Source organism: Elgaria multicarinata, chromosome 8 (genome assembly GCF_023053635.1).
Source record: "Elgaria multicarinata webbii isolate HBS135686 ecotype San Diego chromosome 8, rElgMul1.1.pri, whole genome shotgun sequence".
NCBI lineage: Eukaryota > Metazoa > Chordata > Lepidosauria > Squamata > Anguidae > Elgaria > Elgaria multicarinata.
In genome coordinates, this window is record NC_086178.1 from 71,437,398 (window position 1) to 71,459,909 (window position 22,512).

A 22,512-nucleotide genomic window follows, 5' to 3' on the forward strand; every position below is an offset into this window, starting at 1 on the left:
ATTTACTCACCAACAACATCAAGGTGGTACGTGTGATTGATGGATCCATGTATATTTTCCACTATACAGGTATAGTTTCCTTTGTCCGATGGGACTACACTCTCCATTATAAGGCTCCAGTGCTGATTTCGTACCTGAAAGAATTTCAAAAGAAGTGTTTTGAACAGTTCACATCAACTTTCCTCTTCTGGACACAAAGAATATACATTGTAACTCTTGACATTTCCCCCCTCTAGCTTTGCTGCCAATGCATGAGAGATATACAAAGTACTCTGATACCCAGAAGTCCACATAATGGAGTACCTCATATTACTATATCAGCAAGACAGGTATGGCACTGTGGTGTGTTAATGCTAAATTTGTTTTGCAGTAAGAGAAACCCAAATAAATAAACCTGGTTATCTTATAGAATTTATTCTGAGGACAACATATTTGAATTCAAGTTCTGAAAGGAACATGTGAGTTGAGGAGAGTAGTAGGAGCAGGGTGACAAGGAATATGACTTATGATGAGAAATGGAGAGTGGTGCTGAGTGCAGAAGACATACTTCCAGGTGACTGGAAGCCTACCAATGGTTGCCAGTAGTTACTGAGCTTTCCAAAGACATGGCCACAATCTGCAAAGTCCTGCATAAAGATGGGATAGTTCATTCTCTTTAGTGCTGAGGAACATTCAGTGTTTGGATTCACACAGAGAGGGGTTTCCAGAATCAAAGAGAATGAGGCAGTCCCTTCTGAGGCATCTTAGCACTCTTTATATGGAGACAGGAGATTAAGGGAGAAATTATTTCATTACAACTATCCAATGCAGGGGGCTGCAGCACAGAGGAGATCCTCTCCTCCACCCTCCATCCACCCTTCTTTTTTGGCTAGACAGCCAGTTCAATGCAGGGGGCTTTGAAGTGGGAGGGGTGAAGCTGCATGATGCTTATGAAGCAGTCTAAACCAGTTTCCACGATCTCCTCTCTTCCCCAGGACCTCCCCCTTTTTGCCCTCTCCGCACTCATTTTTCTGAGGACAGAGGTGGGTGCCATTTTTCATTCCACACTGACTGTGAGGAGAAGAGGGCAGGGAATGCAGTTCCTGGCTTCCAGCTTGGAGCAATGTCTATGAGCTTGGAGCCAGAAAAACAAAAAATCCTGTTCTTCCAGACGCTGTCTAGGGGACATAGGATTGCTTCCTTAATTGATGACAATAACATGTAAACATAACACCTGAAGACCACATTCATAAAACAAACAAACAAAAATGTAAAGTCTGAGTAGCTTTTTGATCATAGGTCTAGTCTTCACAAACAATAGAGATATGGGTAAAGCAGTTTCTGGACAATGGATTCACATGACTAGGTGTTCCTCCATACAAAACAAAGCAAAACAAAACCCTGCAGATAGGAAACTAGCATGTCTTGGGGAAAAGCTAAGATAGAATCCTTTTCTCCAATATTTAATTTTCTATGTTCAAGGTTTTGAAGTTTGTCTTAAGGGGAAGAGCTATAGCTCACTGGTAGAGCACATGCTTTCCATGCCCAAGGTTATCAGAAGAATACATTCTGCATGTGGGGCAAGGTGTAAAGAGAGTAGAATTCTGTGCTTCACAGTGGTGAAGAAACACTTTGTGGCCATTGTAACTACCAGCCAGAAGAATGAAATGTCTTATAGTTTATGCTGTTGTAAGTTGTATTTTTTACTCAGTGGGCTGGTTTGCATGACTACTACAGCCCATGGTTTCTGGGTGGCTTGCTACCTATGGCAGCAAGCCACCATGCCCGGGTTCACACATCATGATAAGCAGCAGCAATTGCCCACCAAAGCTTGAACATTCACATGCTGTAACCCACTATGGCTTATTTAGGCCATAATGGGTGTTGCCAAATGTGCAAACTGGGTCCATTTTGACAATACTGGGCTATATAGAACCATGGCCTGTCTCAGTTTAAGGCAGCTTCGTGCAATCCTGTGTCTTTGAAGCACTCAGCCGTGTTAGTTCCAACCTGCCACTGGATGTGATGTGGCCTAGAAACAGGTATTCCTCCTCATCTGCTGTTTGTGAGAAACCATGGTTCTCTTTCAAGTTTACTATGGCTGTAGTACACAGGCCAGGATTCAAAGGACGACACACAGGAGGGAATCATGCACAGAACTGGACCTTTGTTTTCTGTTTCCAAAGAGACATCCCAGCTTTGTACTCAATTTTCTCATGGTATTCACATGTAATGCACATTTGTGTCCTTATTTGGATCCTGCCATAGTTGTTATTGTTAACATACAATCCCTTAATTTCCTAATCATTTTCTTAGGCAGGAAGGCACTTGTGCTGCCGGAACTGGGCTCCAAATGCTATTTGTGCAGGCTTTGAACTTTAAGGTACATGAAAGGATATTTTTACCTCCTAGTTTTCATCTTTTGCTTTTTCACATTTATGAGCATAATAATGACCTCTAGGTCAGGCAATTGATACAAGATAATCATTAGTTCTACAGTGAAACTTTGGGTTTGCTTTGTACATTCAGCTAATTATTAGGCGCCAGGAAACAGTCAGTGTGGAATCAAGGGTTTGATCTTAACAAACGCTGCTCTAGCCAACTCACTTTTTTTCCCCCACTGTGGCTCAGGCAGGGCAAGGGCATGGCGGCCAAAGGATATGAAGTGCAGTCAGGTCAGAGCGGTGTAGACAAAAGGCTGATTGGGTTGAAAGGTGTGTTCTAAAATGTATACATTCAGTACATACACGTGAAATTTACACCAAATCACTTCTCACATGCTATACAGACATCTGTCAGGTAAACTGTGAGCTGTGAATGTGGACAGAGTGAATGCATGGAGTGTTTAGCATAGGCTGAAGCAGTTGCTTGATTAATTTGGCACCCAACACAGGCTCCTTTTATTGTGCAACCACTCAACTCGCTTTCAGGCTCTCTGGGCAGTGCAAGAAATTACAGATTGAGTTGAATGTTGGGCACATTCGGACAGAATCGTGACTCCTTCCATGCATGCTGCACACAACAAAGATTGTTTGAACCAGAATTCATAACACATTGGTTTGATCATGGAAATTAGCTAATGGAAACATGGTTTTTTATCAAAGCCATTGAAGGCTAAATTTGCTCAAAAGCTGCACATTGTTTTAATTGTTTTATTGCTTTTAAATTTTCAACTGGTTTCAGCTTGCTAATAGCTTAATATGCTTCTTATCTGTGTACATTATTTATTGTTTTATACTATTCAAATTTATTTGATCTGTACGCCATCCTGAGATCCCAATGATACAGAGGGGGAAACAAATATTTAATTAATAAATAAATAATGGAGAAAATTAATTCAGCTCTATATCTGCAGGGATCATGACTGGCTCCTTTACATGATCTGTAAGCAGAACATGGTGCAACACCCTCTCACCCATGTTCCCCAGCAGCTGTTGCACTCCAGCTTACTAACACGGATACTGGAGGTAGCTTGTAGTTTGAATATGTGTTGCTCTATAGAGATTAATACAATGTCCTACATCTTTATCAGAGATATATTCCTACTTCTGTTGATTTCTTCCACAGCTATAGTGTTTTCATTGGGTGCATATATAGGGGAAGGGTGTATATGTAGACATGTGTACACATGCATGTGTACACATACACACACACAATGCAATATCAGTTTCACAGACCTAAGAGCTTTCACAATAACTGCTATTCAAGACTGTTTAAATGATATTGTTCAGTAACCAACACTAACAATTATATTGATTTATTTAGCACTTCTACATCACTTTCAATGTCCAATGTACTTTAAAAGGCTTTATCTCACATGACCTTACAATTACTCTGATGTAAGCCCCTTATTATTTAGTTCCTCATACTGATAAGCAACTAAAGCTGAGGTTTCTTTCACATGTCAGAAAATTGGCAAAGACAAAGATTATCACGTAACGTGTGGGATGATCCATGCATCTCTCATAGGATGACAGTATAATATTCCCCTTCACAACTAAAGTGCAAAATGTCTGGTTTGAAATGTAATCCTATCCATGTTTACTCACAAGTAAGTCCCACTGAGTCCCACAGAACTGAGCATAGAATTGCAGTCTTACATGTACTTCCGCTTTTTGCTAGTTCCTGAACAGGTGAAAGGGTCCCAAGAGACACTGAGCAAGTACAAACGATCATATCTTGGCTGAAATAGCCAAGATACGAATGAGCCTTTGGCCATACATTCACTCCTTCACTCCTCCCTTTGCACAAGCTAGTGAACAAAGCAAGAAGTCTTCCATTAACTATTCCCTGTTTCATCTGGATATGAAGTCATGTTTAGGTCCTCTTCCTTGTTTATTTATGACAAAAGAAAAGTACCTTCATACATTCCATTTTTGTAAGATAGATAGATATACGCGCACGCGCACACACACACACACACACACACAGAGTTAGCCAAAATAAACCTGGCCTCTGTACCCTATCTAGGCTGACAATAAGAAAAGCAGACTGCTGTCTGAGAAAGTAGCCATTCAGATGACTAATTTGGGAAGAAAACATGATCAGTTACATGGACATGTGGCTGTTGCCAGGTTGAGTGGGGAAAATCCCTGCTACAGGGATTTTCATCTAATATTCTAAGTGAGATTGATATTGTATCTATATTTTAGCCCACAACTTAAGCCCATTTACGTCATACTGAATAATCACTTGAGTTGCACAAAGTGTTTATGACACCATGTCAAGAAATTACATTTATAACTGCTCATGTTATTCATCTTGTTGACAAGGCAAAAACCTAACAAGATCTATCTTTTTCTTCACTGACAAAGAATGTTAGCTGCCGGGAGATCACTGAATCAAGATGTTAACCAGCTAATCAATCCTGAAATCTAGCAACCACATCAGTTCACCCAGGCTGTGCAGATTGTCACTCAGTGCTGAAAGCATGCAATCATTTTTTCTTTTCTTTTTAAAGACTCTTTTTGTCTATATTAAGCTAAGTTCTGAGAAGTACAATTTCGTAAGTGCTCTGCATTACTCAAGGGAACGTTTAACAGAATCCGAATGGCACGTCACACACATGCAAAATATGCGCATCGCCAGTTGAGTCCGGTAGATGCTTTCTAGAGGAAGCTGTTTATCCCAAAGAGGGGAAAATACCCTCAGCCAAATCACTCTATACTGGTTGTTCTTTTCTCAAATCTGGAGTATAATCATTCACACTGAGGCATAGCAGCCTCAGCTCAGTGTAATCCTGTCTTCTTCCACCAAGCTGCTTCCATACTTGGCCACTGTTGTTCTACACCACTCTTCAAAACCCATGGGGGAGATTTGGGCCATTTCTACACTAGAGGGAGGGAGGGGGGCGATCCCGGACTTACCTCTTTCCGGGATCATCCCCCATGCCCAAATGGCCAGTGCAGCATCTGGGATGGGAGGAGGGATGTCGCGCAAGTGGAGGAGGCCTTTTTTAAAAAAGTGACAGGAGCTGGAGCGCACTCATGCTCCAGCAAAAGGTAAGTGGGTAAAAAAAAGAAAAAAGGCCTGACCCCTCTCCCACCACCACCCCCGATTCCTCCCGACCTGGCTCCTTCCCTCTTCTGCTCCCCGCTACTCATGGGGAGGAGAGAAGAAGCCGGGACGGGCAGCCACACCTCCCACAGTCTCGGGACGATCCCAAGACTGCAGGAAGAATCAGATTTTCCCAGGGATAAGTTATCCCTGGGAAAACCCGCACTCGTCCCCCCCTCCCCTGGGAGTCCCTTGGAGGCACAGGGACTCGGCCGTGACCAGCCCACATTTTCAGGCTGGTGTAGAAAAGGCCTTGGCCTTCAATGTTTTAGAATGAGGTGGGAAATGGCCTTGGCCAAGAATGAATGGCACTCCTAATTCAACACTGATGACTGAAAGTCATCCACAGTGTCTGAGGGCAGCAGGCTAGCTTAGGGGCACAGGACAGGCTGTATCGTGCACACACAGCTAAACCCTCCACCACCTGGTTGCTGCTCCTTGATCTGCTACCTGTGGTGGCCCCTTCACTGTGACTAATGATAACAGTTCCCCTGCCCCAACTCTCTGTACTTTGCATTATTCCCAAACACCTCATTTCAGTGCTTCATTCATAGACTCTATCACCCATGTTCTATCTCCACTGTGGTTTTGTAACATCCAGATATATACTTATCATATTCTGGCAAAGCTACATTCTGTCACAAGACACTTTACCCCATGTACATGCTGCCACTGTTGGCTAAACACAGCCAAAGAAGATGGAAGTAATATCGTTAGTACTAACTACACTCAGTTGTACTATGAAAAATTACGAACAAAAAGGAAGGCCTTTGAAGTATCCCATCCTCAACAATCCAGTTGCTGGCTTTATGGGGTCTTGTTTTAGGCTCACGCATCCTGCCTTAGCCAAACAAGGCTAACAGAATTTAAGAGGAGTTCATATCAAACAAGTACAAATATGACTGCTAAAGCTACTTCAGCAGAGGCCATTAGTTCTGCTTGGGTGTCCATTTGCTGGGATATAGTAAAAAAAATAACCCTAGAAAGCTGTGCATCAGAGCAAAATGAAGTACCAGAAAAGAGCAGCTTTGTGGATCCAAAACAATGTAAAGCGTATCTTACATTTTAGGCTGGATGAGGTACCTGAATGGACTGGACAAAGCCATGCTCAGTGACAGCACAATTAACCTATTTACAAAACTAACTTCCATATTGTTCTGTAGGGTGACATTTGCTTTATGCCTGCTAGACAGGGATAACAGACAAATGTAGCTTTAAAGCAGTGTGCGGTGGGGGAAATACCGACTCCTTACAACAGGTTTTGACAAGTTCTGAACACATTCATCTCAGGGCTAGGAATGACTATATGCTGAGCAAGATCATTTTACAGAAACTAGAAATACAGCTAATAGAACTTGTAGATAATATTTACACTGACAAATGTTATGACAAATTCCACGTTTGCAACAGATTCTCTGTAATGGAAGATTTTTATAGTAATCCAAGACTTTGGACATAAATGGATTTTGCTGAACATATTTGGTTCAACTCTAATTAAAGAGTTTAATTTGCATTTAGTTTAACTTTTCTGCTCTATTATTTAAACACAATGTATTTTTAAATGATTACATAAAGAGTGGAACAATGCAAACTAAGATCCAATGAGTGGAGTCCAATACCTACCATAAAAATGTCTGGAACATTTCTAAATATTCACTGTGCATCAGAGATCAAAATCCTAATTCTGCATGCAAAGGCTTAGATTTTGAATTCAACACCCTAATAATTACACTAATAATCTTTAGGGGAACAAATTCAAAATCTAAGTATTCATATGCTGGTTCGAGGTCTTGCCTGCCCAGACATCAGATGTGCAGCTGAAGAAACAGGGGCCTTACACCTTTTAAAATGCATGTGATGTACTTCCTTGTGCATTCACAAAGCACATAGGCTGGATGTAAACATAATGACTTTGGTCAGGTCTATGAGCGAGTGACAATGTACAAACCCAATAATAATCCATGGATTAAAACCAGGGTGGATTTGATTTAAATCAAATTTGATTTAAATCACTACTCAGAAAGACTCGATTTAATCATGTGACTTCCCCCCCCCCCCACAATGTGCACTCTTCCCCACTATATTTTACACAACTCAGAGTTACCAAAGACTCATTCTTGCTGGTATAATCTTAATATTTATAACCATTTGAAGGTTTCATTTCTGGAATAGCAACTTTTCCAGTTAGTTTTACAGTTATATATAAAAAAATACTGATTTGGTTATACTATTAGAAACACATCATAGATACATTATGAAATTATTGCGAGGTGAACTATCTCCAGTTTAATAGGTTAATCATTCATATTTGGACAACTTTTCTGCTGTACTTTATTGGAAGGAGAAAAATAATCTTACAGAAACCTCTGTAAGAGCATGACATTGTGAATGGATTAATGGAATTCATTTACCAAAATATTTAAACAGCCTCATGCTACATAATTAAAAACTAATCCTTATTTCATGATGAATAACCTTTGGACTATATTGTATCTTAAACAGAAAACTATCTTTAGATACATTTTTCCTCCAAAAGCATTTTATTAAAAAAAATATCCAATTTAAATTTTAAAAATCTGATTTTTTTTATTTATTTATTTAAAAAATCATTGAATTTTATCCACCATGATTAAAACTCTAGGTTGTTTCTTCCTCAACAGCCCAGAGTTCCAGGTTTGCATGCCATGCTGAACAACCCGGGAACTGGATGCAAAGTGGAAGTGGCAAGCAGGCAGGAGACAGCAGGCTTGCTCACGCCACATGGCTCCAGTTGTCATTACATGCAAAATCTGTCATTATTTCCTAGCCCCTTAATCATGGTCAAAAGACTAAGTGCTTTGTTACATCTTCACCAGGGTTAATGCTAGTTTGATTATCTTTAACTAGGCTTTGTAAATCACCTTCAATATCTATTTTCAAACTGACTTAAAGTGAACCACCATGGTTAACTTTTACATCCATATAAATATAATGCTATATAGTGCTGGAAAGAGAAGGGAGATGAAGTATTCAATCCCCATTTCTTGACCATGGTTAAGATCAACATTGAATCATACAGGATTGTCATTAAGGGCTGATGGCGTAGTATAGACGCACACTAAAGCAAAGATTCAGCAACATCTAATGTGCATCTTTATGACTAGCTCTCTGCATTTTAAGAACATGAGAAGACCCATGTTGGATCAGACCAAAGACCTATCTAGTCTTGCATTCTGTTTCCACAATGGCAAACCAGATGTCTTTGGGAGCAGCACCCTCCTGCTCATGTTCTCCAGCAACTGCTGTATATAGGCATACTGCCTCTGGTACTGGAGTTGGCCTACAGCCATCAATGAACTTGTTGGCCATAGGCTATCTCAAGCTAAATTTGTCCAGTCTCCTTTTAAAGCCATCTATGTTGGCAATCACCACTATACCTCTAGCTAGCAAATTCCTTAATTTAAATATGTGCTGTGTACTGAATCTAGTATTTTGTGAACACAGGGAAAGAAGTGATTTATCTAAGTTTGAGATAGGCAAAGCCTCTCAGAATAAGCTTCTTCATGTACAAAAGTTGTCAGGACAACAGGCTGTCACAGGCAAGCAAGCACCTCCCCTTGTCTTGCTGATCCAACATGTGAAAAGGTTTTCTAAATAGTGATCAGTTGCTCCGATGGAGTGCCTAACATCAATCACATCTGTCTTCAGTTGACCTGTGCTGAGATCCTCATCTGAACAGCATATAGAAACAACAGTGGGAGCCATTGGGGGATCTCAACAAAGGGGTGGTATCCAGAAAGTACACTGCACATTCTTTTCCAGTGTGGTACTGAAGGCTCAAAGTCCCCTTAATCGGGGTGGAATCCACATGATTTTTCCTACTGTCCATAGTAGGAAGAGGGTCACTAATGTTCTCTAAGTGACAGGAGAATAGTCACTGTATTAAAGGGAACCATTAAGATAGGCCCATCCACACTCCACAGAGAGATGATCTACAGGGAAATACAAAATGCTGCTAAATACACATTTTATGCATGTGCACTTAGACCTAATCCCACTAAGTTACAAGCTAAGAGTGTTAACTTCACAACATGCAGCTGAGCCCAATAGTTTTCTTTACTTTAGTGTAACTGTGAGTTGTCCCAATTCAAAGTGGACCAGCGCACACTGGAAGGAATGATTAAAACTTCCTGCCACACATTTGTACACACACACACACACACACCTGTTCCCCACCCCACCCCACCCACCCCGGAAGGTTAAAATGGAGTCAATGGAGGCTGTATTCTTTTTTTAACCCCCTGCAGGGGAGGGGATAATTCAGAGGGAGGGATGGTTGAGGGGAGGTTTAATCCTTCTCTTTTGGTTCACACTGGTCCTGATCCAAATTGAGGCCACTCACAGTTACACTAGACTAAAGGAAACTATCAGGCTCAGCTACACACTACGTAGTCAGCATAATGTGTTACCAAAGAGTGCACCCCCACTGAACCCATTGAGACTTGCTGTAGAGGTGGCACATATAGGACGGTGCTGTTAATTGCATATTTTTCATAAATGCTTAACCAAGCTCTGCATGTATCACTTTTCCCCATAAACCATAACTGAGCGCTGTCTCAGAAATGAACATGGAAGATTATCAGAAACTGAAATCATGCATCAAACAGCGGGAAAAGGAACGAAGTACAGTTCTTTACATTCTGACTGACTACAGGTATTCATTTCCACAAAACAAGATGCATGTGTACGTGGCTCCTTTAGGTTTACATTTACAGATTGAAAACTATCATATATTTACACAAGCTAAACTTCAGTGTGTAAAAAGGGTTGTGGTAACGTAGCTTATCAAAACACAGCTGTGGAAACAAACACCCCTTTTAATACTTATAACAATAAAAGCTGATAGGACTCGATTTACTTTCTGGGAGGTGAGAAAGCAAAGAATCTTGTTCGCTCTTAGTGGCATACATTATCTTGCTAAGGTCCACACTGGGGGGCAAAAAATGACAGAAATTCTTCAAAAGACCCACAGCCATGTGTGCAAGGAGGGGGGTGGGTGGGCAGAACCACACACAAGTCAACTTGGAAAAGAAAGAAAGCAACAGCTCTTTGAAATATGACCTCTCCACATATCTTGGAAAACCTAAGAGTTTCCAAATGTTTAAAAAACAAACAGAGTCACTCAATAGAGAAGAATCAACTTCTGGGTTATATGTTCCTATAGCACAGGTATCATTTGCATTCTACATCCAACATAAAAGCTGAAATGGTGCACTGACAAACCAAAAGGACAAACGGCTAAAGACACAACTGCCATTTTTAAAGAACATCATTCTTTCCCTTCAAGAGGGAATGCGACGGATAAGATAAGGAATTTTAGATTTCCCATCTTCTAGTTCACTAGCTAAGTCAGAGGCTAATCTCAAAAAAAGTGGTGGGGAGGCAGTGGGGAGAAGTGAAAAAGCCAGTGTACAAGAGTAGTCCACTGTAACTCTAGATGTCTTGTATCTTTTAGTGGGCATCTGGATTATGGCTGTGTCTGTTAGAAATATTATACCTATAAAATCAGAGCAGTTCCCTATCATGTGATTTACAAAACCCACCCGCTTGGCATGTTTTTGCTGAATATGGCTCAACACATGATATTTTTATGCCTTCATGCCTATCCATGTAGAGATTTAGCGCAAGGATGCTAAAATACTGATCAGCCAATACAAAGGGGGGGGAGTTTCCCCTGACTTAGGAATTCTACTAAAGCAAAAGCATGACTTCACAGGGCTTCTCCAAACTGATTAGGGCCATAGCTAGATGGGATGATATCCTAGGGATCATCCTGGAATTATCCCTGTGCACCCACATGATGCACAGGGGATCCCGGAAGGAGGATGAGCCCTCCCTTTCTCCGGGATATCACCCTACCCTTTAGGTGCATCTTTTCTGCAGTTCCGGGACAATCTCAAGACTGCTGAAAGTGTGGCCCACTCTCACGGTTTGTCCCAGCTCCTCATGGTTACTCATGAGGAGCCGGGAACCGCACATGGGACGTAGAGCTCCTCGGGAGCTCTGCACCCATCGGGGGTGCGGTGGGGGGAGTGAGGAAATTATTTTTAAAAAAAAAACACTTACCTTTCAGTGCACGAATGCTTATGCACTCCCTGTTGTTGTTGTTTTAAAAAAACAAAATGGCGGGCGTGATGTCCTGTTCCTCCGAGGCCACTGCGTGCCACATGTAGACAGAGGTGGAGATCTCACGATAAAAATATTGTGAGATCCTCACCCCTCCATCGCGCTAGACCCGTAGGTTTAGCTGAGGCCTAGGTTTGATCAATAGAGCCCCATTATTGCCCATTATAAATATTTTTCTGTCAGCTATTTTTATTCTGCTCTAACAATCTATATAGAAAAAAACAGTTCCCATTTAAGAAAGAGGAATGGTTATCAATCTGATATAAAGTACATGAATACCAACAAACCCAGAGGTTATGTGCAACCTACTTATGTCCACAGTAAAGAAGGCAAACGCCGTGTTAGGCATTATAAGTAAAGGCATTGAGAATAAAATGGCCAGTATCATACTGCCGTTATACAAATCTATGGTGCGACAACACTTAGAATACTGTGTACAGTTCTTGTCACCACACCTAAAAAATATATTGTAGAGCTGGAAAAAGGGCAGAAAAGGGCAACTAAAATGATTAAGGGGCTGGATCATCTCCCCTATGATGGAAGGTTACATCAACTGGGATTGTTTAGCTTGGAAAAAAGGAGGCTGAGGGGAGACATTATAGAGGTGCACAAAATTATGCTTGGTATAGAGAATATGGATAGGGAGACATTTTTCTCCCTCTCCCAAAATACTAGAATCCAGGGTTATCCCATGAAGCTGACTGGTGGGAGATTCAGGGCAAATAAAAGGAAGTACTTCTTCACACAGCGCATAGTTAAATTATGGAACTCACTACCACAAGATGGCCACCAATTTGGATGGCTTTAAAAGGGGGTTGGATAAATTCCTGGAGGAGAAGGCTATCAAGGGCTAATAGCCCTGATGGTTGTGTCTATCTCCAGTATTGGAGGCAGTAAGCCTGTGTGTACCAGTTGCTGGGGAAGATAGGTGGGAGGTTACACCATGTCCTGCTTTGTTGGTCCCTGGCCGATGACTGGTTGGCCACTGTGTGAACAGAGTTCTGGACTAGATGGACCCTTGGTATGATCCAGCATGGCACTTCTTCTGTTCTTACTAGTGGCAGAAGATGAAAACTCATTCAAATTGAATGCACAGTTTGGGGTCTCCATTACCGTTCAAAGAATTTTCTCTCCCTCAAAAGCTCAGGCACATGTGTAATTAGTACTAGAGAGAGAGATGTCTCAGTAAATCAATGACTATATATACACATATGTAAGGACTATGATACAGTATGTAGAACTTGGGGGGGGGGGAGTTTCTTTTCCCCAGAACTGTATGAATGGCAGGGGTCAGAGGCTTCAAATGCCATTTTTTGCTGCACCTAATAGAAATTTCTAGACCAGAGGTATTGAAACTCTTTCAGGCCTGAAGCTCTGCACCCCTTCTCTAGACTGTACCCATAGCATTGGTACACACACAATCAAAAGGGTCATTTCCCAAACTTTTTCTTCTTTGTACATACACACACTCACACCTGCATCTGTTTCTCATTTGTTGCAGACCATTCTTCTTGCCTCTCTGGGGTGTGCTTTTGTTAAGAGGCTATCACATTTTCTCAACACACATTTTGTTGCTGTAATATGTGATCCTTACTGCATGTATCTCATCCAGTTCCACTGAGACTGCAGTGTGGAATGTTATTATGTGTTATTATTAATAACTACTGGTTATTATGTGTGAGTTGCAGCTAATTTTGTAGTGGCTCAACTCTCTCTTTCTCCCATGCCCTTGAATGCTGTGATCTATTTTGACTCAATGTTTTTATTCTCATCATTTCTGAAGCTGTGTTCTAGAGATAAAATGGAGAAATTCCCAGGGCAAAGTCTGGAGCAACCACTTTTCTATTTCACTTTGACAGAAAGTCCAGCTAAGGACTTTCTCCCAAAGCGTTGCCTTCAGACTTTAGCGAGACTTCCTGCCACGGTGAAACTGGCAAAGTCTGAAGAAGCCCCTTGTCGGTTTCACACCTGCAGCCAATCCAGTTAAAGACTCAAGTCTGGAAAGGTTTTTTTTATTATTATTATTTTAGCTCTTTAGTGGGTGTTTGTGCCGCACCACTACAAGTGTGCTTTTCTGACAGCATTTTTAAGGTGCCAAACTTCAGTAATTTTACGCCTTCCTTCACACCTGCAGTGTACTAACTTGAGGGTTTTTCTCATTTTCCTTTGGTTCCCCTATTTAGTTCCTCCAGCTCTACAGCACTATAACGCAAAACCATACAACTCTATTTTCAAATGGAGTCCCTAAACAACTACAGACTCTGCCCATCATGGGGCAGCAAGCAGTGCTCAGAGCCCCTGTTGCATGTGCCTCTATGAAAAGAGTTAAGGTTAGTGGTTATATGAGACAAAGTTTTTTCTGTAGTAGCATCTCAACTTTGGAACTTCCTCCCAAGGAAGTCAGGCGGACTCTATCCCTTTTAAACTTCGGAAAAGCAGTAAAAACTGAATGTATTGTTTCACCAGGCTTTTGGCTTTTAAAATTGTGTCTGGTCTGTTTTGAAAAGAATGTTCTGTTTTGCTGGTTGGTTGGTTTGCTTTTATGTCATCGTGATTTTATTGTTTTTTATTGCACATTGCTTTTGGGCACTGATGGGAAGAAAAGCGACACATAAATATCTCTTCCTCCATTTCTATGCTTTGCTCCTTATGGCATGTACATGGAATATGATGCTACATTTGAACTTACCAATCTACTGCATGGTGGAAAAGCCCAAGATACAAGTAAGGTACAACTACTTCCCCAGATCAGAAATACAAAACAGTAGGAGTGATTTTCTTTTATTGGTCCAATTTCTTTTGATACAGAAGTACCAAAACTCTGCTCAGAGAGGGTGGGAAGTAGCTAATTTTCAGCTATCCTGAAAGCAGAGATGTTTACACGTGCAGTTTTCACTTAGGAAAAACACAAGGCCACTGGTATAATTTGTCCCTGCTGCTTTGCAATTATCTATTAGCCCCTTTCAGACTTTTGGACAATTCAATGCATTCAATGAACATACAAAGAGTATGTGGAAGGATTGCAGTGGCGCATGCACTTTCACCCTCTGCCGTGTGTATACATGCATAGGCGCATTGCAGATGTGCAGCAGAACAGAGAGCCTGCTGCCACCTACTAGTGCACGTTCAGAAGGACTACTAACTGACAGCAATGTTACAAACTGACGGAAAAGCTCTTTTGGAAGACAGTAGACTTGCTAGTAAAGTCTTAAATCTGGCACTGGGATTTTTCCCCCTTTTTAATACAGAAGGAGCATCTGGTTTCTGCTGTCCAAACGGTCTTTTTAAATCCCTTCCATTTCAGAAGTGATTTCCTATGTGGCACGTGGGGGACAGAGTAGGATGGGCTACTCTGCGTATCCCAAGTCTAAACACAGTTTGGCTGCGCAGAACTAATTCTCTAGTTCTGTGGATCCCCAGCCTTTATATTGAAAGTGTAGATACTCTACAGTAAATCTCATGTGCTCATAGGAAGCTGTGGGTGATGGGGAAAGAATAAGCTGGAATGAACACTGATCACGATATAGCTGAAAAACTGTTAGCTTTTCATTGTGAATGATAAAGAATTTTGTAAGAGTTCCAGTGCCTAATCCAAAGATTATGATCAATTAACAAACATCATCTTACATTTTATATTTTTATGCAGTGCAATCTTATACATGTCTACTCAGAGGTAAGCCCGACTGAGTTCAAAAGGACTTACTTCCAGGAAAGTATGTACAGAATTGTGAGCTTAAAGTTTTAGTCAGACACGCGTTCAGCTGTGTTCCCTAAAAGGTAGGACACTCATTACAAGAAAACACAGTTTCTCTTATGTTCCAAAACAAGACTGACCTTAATTAGCTCTATTTTACACTACCATCCTAAAGACAAGTGTGTACCATTGAATGGCAGCCAAGTCATTTATACTTTTTGGTATTAAGAAAGTCAGGAGATGTTGCCAGGTGCACCCTCATATTTTATGAGGTAAGCAAATGTAATAAGAAATGTCTACTTCATTAATTAATGTTCACCTGGAACATGCACATGCCTTTTTCTCTGAAAAAAACTGGCACTTTCTACAGAAAATCTGGTTAGAAAGGAAGAAATAAAAGATGTAAAACCCTTCTTCTTTAACACTTGCAGCATACATATTTTTGAGAGTTTATTCACACACTGTGGTATGGCCTCAAACATATCCCAGTAAGAAAACCACGGAGGGCAGCAAACAGCTGAAACAAATTGGCCGTTGTAGGTTTACAAACTGAAGTTGGCTATTTCTACACTTGAACAAATAGATGAATTCATATTTGCAGAATTCATATAATGAGAAACAACTTAACTGAAGGTTTTAGGAAGTCATTACAGGGGTATTAGTGTTACAGCCCTCACAAACCATCATTGAGGGCAGCTGGCTTCCCTAGGGATCAGTCTAGTTGCTATGGCTAAATCCTGGTCTGTGCTGTTATAATCTGGACTCAACATACACCTAGCTACTTCTGATTAGCCCAGGATGATCTTGTTGGTCTAGTTTAGTTTCAAGACCAGGTTCTGCTCCTTTGTACAAATTACACCCACACTTGTTAGAGCCTGAGATCCATGACTGATTTTGAACCTATTCTTCCAGATCCATTGCCCTGCTTTGGTGGGATGGAATTTCTATGTGTGTTATCACAATTACTCCCCTTGCACATGAGATGAAGGGTAACACAAGTATGAGAAAATACACTGTAAACCTGGTGCCTGTACATCTCTTTAGAAAGATAACTGAGTCTTCCTCTCAATACGTCCTTTCTGTACAGAACTGTAGCATGGAAGGTCTTTATGGGATTACGTCTGCAGTACATTTAGGCAGGAACAGCTCCGTTCAGTCACTTAATAAGCATGAAAGAAATGGTGACCCATCAAACACAAAAGCAAAAAGCTAGAGGGAAAGAGTGGTGAGCATAGTCTGAGATGTAGGCAGAAGAAACAGAGAAATAAATCCGTAAGGGCAACTGGGCATATTGGAGGAACAAAGCAGGAAAGTGATGAAGCCAGACTGCATATTAAAAGAAAGCATAGAATCAATGATGGAGGGCAACTGGAAGGTTTAGTAATATGTACAAGTCAGGCTCAGAGCAGAAAGCTAATACATACATTGTGGGAAGCAGAGGAAAAGCTGTAATTAGATGACAATTAGAGGAAAAGCTTAGAAAGATATAAATATTTACTTGTTTAAATGAATTCAAATGGTCAGGATTTAGACTCATCTGTAAGCAGGTCAGGTCCATATAAAAGGGGTATATTAGATAGGGGTGCATACCACTAATTGGGTGGGTTCACATGATTGGGGAAGGAAAATGAGTAATGTTGATTATCTTCTTGCCCCATGAGTGCCTGTCACGAGCTGCCTAATTTCCATAATTACCCTCTCTGGGCAGGGTTGTCCTGACGTCCAAACCTGGTGAGGGTGGGTAGCAGGGCTGGTTTACAAACAAGCCACCCACCCTCACTAGGTTCTAATGTCAAACAATCTTTGCCCAGCAGGAGTAACTATGGAAATTAGGGGGCACACAACTGGCACACTCGGGGTAGGAAAATAAGCCATGGTGGCTTATTTTTCCTCCTTGATTGTGCAAACCCTGGCACTGTCCATTTTGTGTAAAAGGTGCCTATTTGTGTTCTGCTTCCATTCCGTCCCATCATGCACACTGCTCTGCATGTAGGAGTTTCTTTCTATTTTCTGTTGGTAACCCTGCTACAAGGACAGAGCTATGCTTGTTGGACTGCTCCGTGTGCAGAAAGGCCCAACTAGATAAGGCCCAAAGTCTGCATGTACATTTCTTCAGTGCCTATTCCTTTCCTGTAGGGAAGGATTTTGTCTATGTGTGTGTGTTTGGAAAGGGTTTTTGAGGGACAAGTTTGGTTGCTGTTTTTCTTTATGCAGAGTACATCCATGCTTTAGCTTAAGAAAAGCAAAATGACCAAATCCTGGGAGGCAGGGTTATCCCTGACCCCAGTAGGTTCCTAAAGGTTTAATATTACCTCTATCTCAGCATTTCAACTAATCAGTCAAGATGCCGTTTCTAAACTCCCAGATTAAACAGAAACCACAAATCTGATGCTACTTGAAATTCAAGCAAACCATTTTAAGTAATTACAATTACTTTCCCTCAAATTTTGCTTCCCGCATCTATTTCACAGACCATAAAATCCATTAAAATAGTCTTCGTGTGCTCTTTTATTAAGTGTGCTGCAATCATGAAGCCATAAGGTTTAGCTTTGCTTTGTTCTACTATACCTCTGCAAGTTGGAATATTCCTGGCTGTCATTGTTCGAAACCACAAACTGTTAAGAAAACAGCTATGAAAAATCTTAGTGAAAAGTTGTATTTGTTTCCTTGTTGTTCTACTAATCCCGTAAACTCAGCAAGACAACTGTTCGCGGAGCCTGACCTTTTAATAAACAGACCTTGCAAAATCAGTAAACAGAAAACAAGCAAAAGTTTTTTTAAAAAAAAAGCTCCAAAGAAGGTGAAGAAAAACACTATCTTTTTTTCGTTTACTGGATGTGCTTTAACCACTTGCTTGAAACTCCGGTGAAGGTAACTATATTTAGAGAGTCAGGATTATCCAGCAGAAAGAGGCACCTGGGCAATGGGAGCTTCATTATAGACACAGTGGACAGGAAGCTTCTTTATGCTGAGTCAGACCATTGGTCCATAGAGCTCAGTATTGTCTACGGTTACTGGCAATGGCACTCTAGGGTTTCAGGCAGGGGTCTTCCCCTGCTCTAACTGGAGATACCACCAATCAACCAAATCAGGGGCCTTTGGCATGCCAAGTTTGCACATGACCATGCAGCTACAATCCTTCCATCAATGGTAGCTGTGGATGTGTTTTTCCACAGCTATCAAGGTTAGCTGTGGAAAAACAGGGGCACCCTGACCTAAAAAGGATGGAAAAGATAAAAGTTTTTATCAGCTTACATGATATAGAATCCTGGGTTTCCCATCAAATAGCAACATCGTATGATACTTCTACAACTTGCTTTATTACAAGGATGATGCGATCACAAGAAGAAGTCTGCTTCTATAAAAAGCTATCTAATATATATATATATATATATATATATATATATATATATATGGGGCAGGCACACACACACATACACACACACACACCAGCAACCCCATCTGGCATCAGCTAAATTACAATATTAAGAATAAGCCTCTTACCTTGTATCCACCAATGCGATGCTCTTGCTTAAATTCTTTCCCATTTTTTAACCACCTCATGGTTGGTAGGGGGTTTCCTGTAGCTGGGCAACGGAACTTTACAGTGTTAGCTGCTGGGACTGCATGTAACCGCTTCTCCATTTTTTCAGTTTGTGTCCATTTTGGTCCTTCTGTTTACAAAAAGGAACACAAGAGGGGACAGAAAAATCTGTAAAACTGCAATGAACTCAGATTCGAATCCCTTGTTATTTGCATGGATTTTCAACGAGACACAACATACTTTACAAGGGGGTGTTGATGTTCTACACTGCTGATTTATGTTGCCTTTGGCAAAGCACACAAGACACTCGAATACCTTAGAAATTTCAGTGTGTACCTGGAGACAAAAATCTGGTCTGCTTTAGCTGGAATGATTACTTACTAGTCATGGCTTAAGGTAATTCAGGAAAAGTTGATTCAAGAAAGAAACTGGGTTGTGTGTTTGTTTGTTTTCTCAAACTATCATCTTGCCTTAACCTATGGGCTTAGGGTGAATAGCAATCACTTTAAAACACTGTAATTAAACTATATTAAAAACAACAACAGCTTCAAAGCTGCCTGTGTATAGGCAGTGAGAATCAAACGTTTCATTTGAAATATTGCCCTCATTGTTCTTTGGTTTGGTTACCAAAAATAAAAACTGTCTTCTGAATAACTAACAAATGTGATTGCTTTTAGCACTTCTGCTATACAAGAAAGAGGAAGTAACCATCAGGGAATGGACTTTTTAGAGTGCCAAACCCAAAAGATGCCATGTCTCCCACAGTGCTGAAAAAAGCCATTCAAATTCTTTCAGACAAGGATCTGCAGATTTTCCAAACCTAACCCAACCCAACGTTTTAGTTGTGCACCAGAATTTTTGGGTTGAAGAGGAGCAAAGAAATATCTTCATAGTGCATAATAAAACTACTCAAATTTAATCCTAGAACAACTAGGTGGTCGTCCGAAGAAGCTATTCAGGGGCTATTCCAGTATAATGTTTCTTAAGCTCCCTCCCTCCCTGCCTCAAAGCCACCAACAGTGCAGTACGAAAAGTGACAGCTTCTTTCCAGAGGCCTTACGAGCCTACATGAAATGGATAAGATAGAGACTTAAGATAGAAACTTAAGAGGCAAGGAGGTGATCAATAAGGTGTATTAAGAACGGGGTAAGGAAAAGCAAGGTAGCAGTGAAGGAGCAAGTAAGATGGAGATTCTACAGCATGGAAATAAGGTACTTGGAGAACTGCCTGTCTCCACATGTGTTTGTCCAAATACTAAGATCTTCAACAGACACCCTTCTCAGGTGCCCCTGCCATCTGAATTTCAGTGGGTAGCTACCAAGGATAGGACCTTTTTGGTGGTGGTCCCCAGATTCCAGAATGGAGGCTCACCCACCACCTCCTTTGATGTCATTTGGCACCAGGTTAATTCCTTTCTATTTTTCCAGGCATTTAATTGCAAGATTTAATATCTGCTGATAGTTTTATGCTGCTTCGGTATGTTGCTTGTACATCTTAGTCATTTTTATTGTATTTTATTATTTTGTAAGCCACCCTGAGAACACCTCTGAAGGGAAGAAAGGAAGGAGCTGGTCCAGGAAAAGTTTTGCTTCCATTTAAATATAAGATTTTCCTCTAATATACTCCCAGGAATGGGCCAGGAGTAAATATCATTTATTCTCCCTGTCTGCACACAACAGATTTTAGAAATTCAGATAAATACTAGATGTATCCAAAGGTTATGTTTATACCCTTTAAAAGAGCCCTATTTGATCATATGGGCCATAACTTTGGTTAATATTCTATCCCTGCCTTGATCCACAAGTTCAGAGAAAGTTATACATGCATTCACAGTAAATACAGGAGGAAATGACAGTGGCCTGGTTCGCATGTAACGACCACCCATGGGACCACACAGAACGAATGAGTAGGCTGCCTCCCACCTGCTCACCATTTCCACTTTGTATTTGCTTTCATCAACAACCCAGGGACTCCCCATTCCTGGGTTGTTTGATGTGCAAATACAGAACTCTGAGTTGCTCAGGAACAAACAACCCAGGGTTTGAACACATGGTTTCTTGTTGGCCGTATCCCATATCTTTGTACTGGATGCTTAATCTCTGCACCAGGTGATCGATTTTGCCCCATGTTCACTGATGACAGTCCAGCCTAGGCACTATGTCACTGGGACAGGAAAGAGAACAGCTAACTAAGAACCTACAAAATGGATGCAGCTCTTCTCAGTGTCCCACTTACATGGCTGATGGTGCCAAGTGACTGGGCCTCTCAGCACCCATCAGGGATGTACCCTTTGACAATGATAACTTTACTGAATGTCAAGACATCATTGATGGAATGCAAAACAATACAATAGCTGAGATAAATGAGTATATCAAAATGGGAACCAACTGGGGGGAAAAGCAAGACTATTGCTAAAACAGTGAAACCAAAATTGAAAGCCAGAGTCATTTTGTCTCCGTCATAATTACTATTAGTTGGCTATGTACAGATTTTCAATATCTATCCAAGACTTCATCTACTATAGCAATCTCAGCCCTTTCCTGGAAATAATGGAAATTTGATTAACTGCATAGTAATAACATGACCATGTTTAATTCAGTTCACTCTTCTACCTGTTTAAAAATTAAGGACTAAAATCTATTTAACAGCAGGGACATTTAATTATTTTACAATAGATCCTTCCTGAAATAAAGCAATTTACTATGGAATTTTTTTAGTACCAGAGGGGTTGAGAAACATAACTGTTCCTCTCTCAGTACTGCTTCATTTCCCTTATTAGCAGGCCACTGCTCCATAATAAACAAACCTTTCCATTTGTCAAACATTTATGGTTGTTCTTGAAATCAGCATTCCTGCACCTCACTTCCCCCCCCCAAAAAAAACGAAATAAAAATACAGCTGGAGAAGAGTATAGCAACAGGCTCTTTAGCAGTCCTCCCCACCCAAAGAAAACATCCCAAATTTAAGCATTAAAATTATTCTTAAAATGATAGATACGTGACTAGTTTTTTTTCAGCCTGTAGCCTTTGAAGCTAATTAACTAAAAATAAATCAATGGGTATTTGAACATGCAGTTGCAAGGCAAGGCAAGTTATAAATATTTAAAATTACAGTGCGGGGCTATAAAATGCTTAATTATCCCGAACGGTACATATAAGAAGGCACCATTAAAATGACTTCTTAGGAACAAAAGTGCAACAATGCTATGGATAAATCTAAAAAACCCAAAATAAAGCTGTTAAATTAACAAAATAAACAAAAAAGATTCATCTAATAAGTCTCGATACATATCAAGTACATTTTTTGTTCTAGCACTAGCATGCTCCAAAAAGTAGTTCAAACAAATAACTCTGCTGGAACACATCCCAAATTCCTGATGAAAATTAATCTAAGGGCTTTGTTACAACTGCCGGGATAAGCTGGCAGGGAGGCGGGGCCACGGCACACTAACGTTAGCGCACGCCGCCTCAGCTTCCAGGCGCTGGATGCGCAGGGATGACGCAAGCCCTGCAGCGTCCGCCATTTTTTTTTTTTTTAGTTTAAAGGGGCCACGTGCGGCCCGAAGACTCCGGAG

The 22,512-nt window shown here is 40.8% G+C and overlaps 1 protein-coding gene across 8 annotated transcripts in view; it reads right to left on the bottom strand.

Moving 5' to 3' along the window:
- Positions 1-22,512, bottom strand: part of FGFR2 (fibroblast growth factor receptor 2) — a 131,195-nt gene that overhangs the window by 73,482 nt on the left and 35,201 nt on the right. For all 8 annotated transcript variants that reach the window (XM_063132743.1, XM_063132748.1, XM_063132747.1 and 5 more), the window contains 2 exons: positions 18,899-19,068; positions 11-134 (listed from right to left, as the gene is read on the bottom strand). In XM_063132743.1, the coding sequence (XP_062988813.1) occupies positions 11-134; positions 18,899-19,068 (294 nt within the window). The remainder of the gene's footprint in view (positions 1-10; positions 135-18,898; positions 19,069-22,512) is intronic.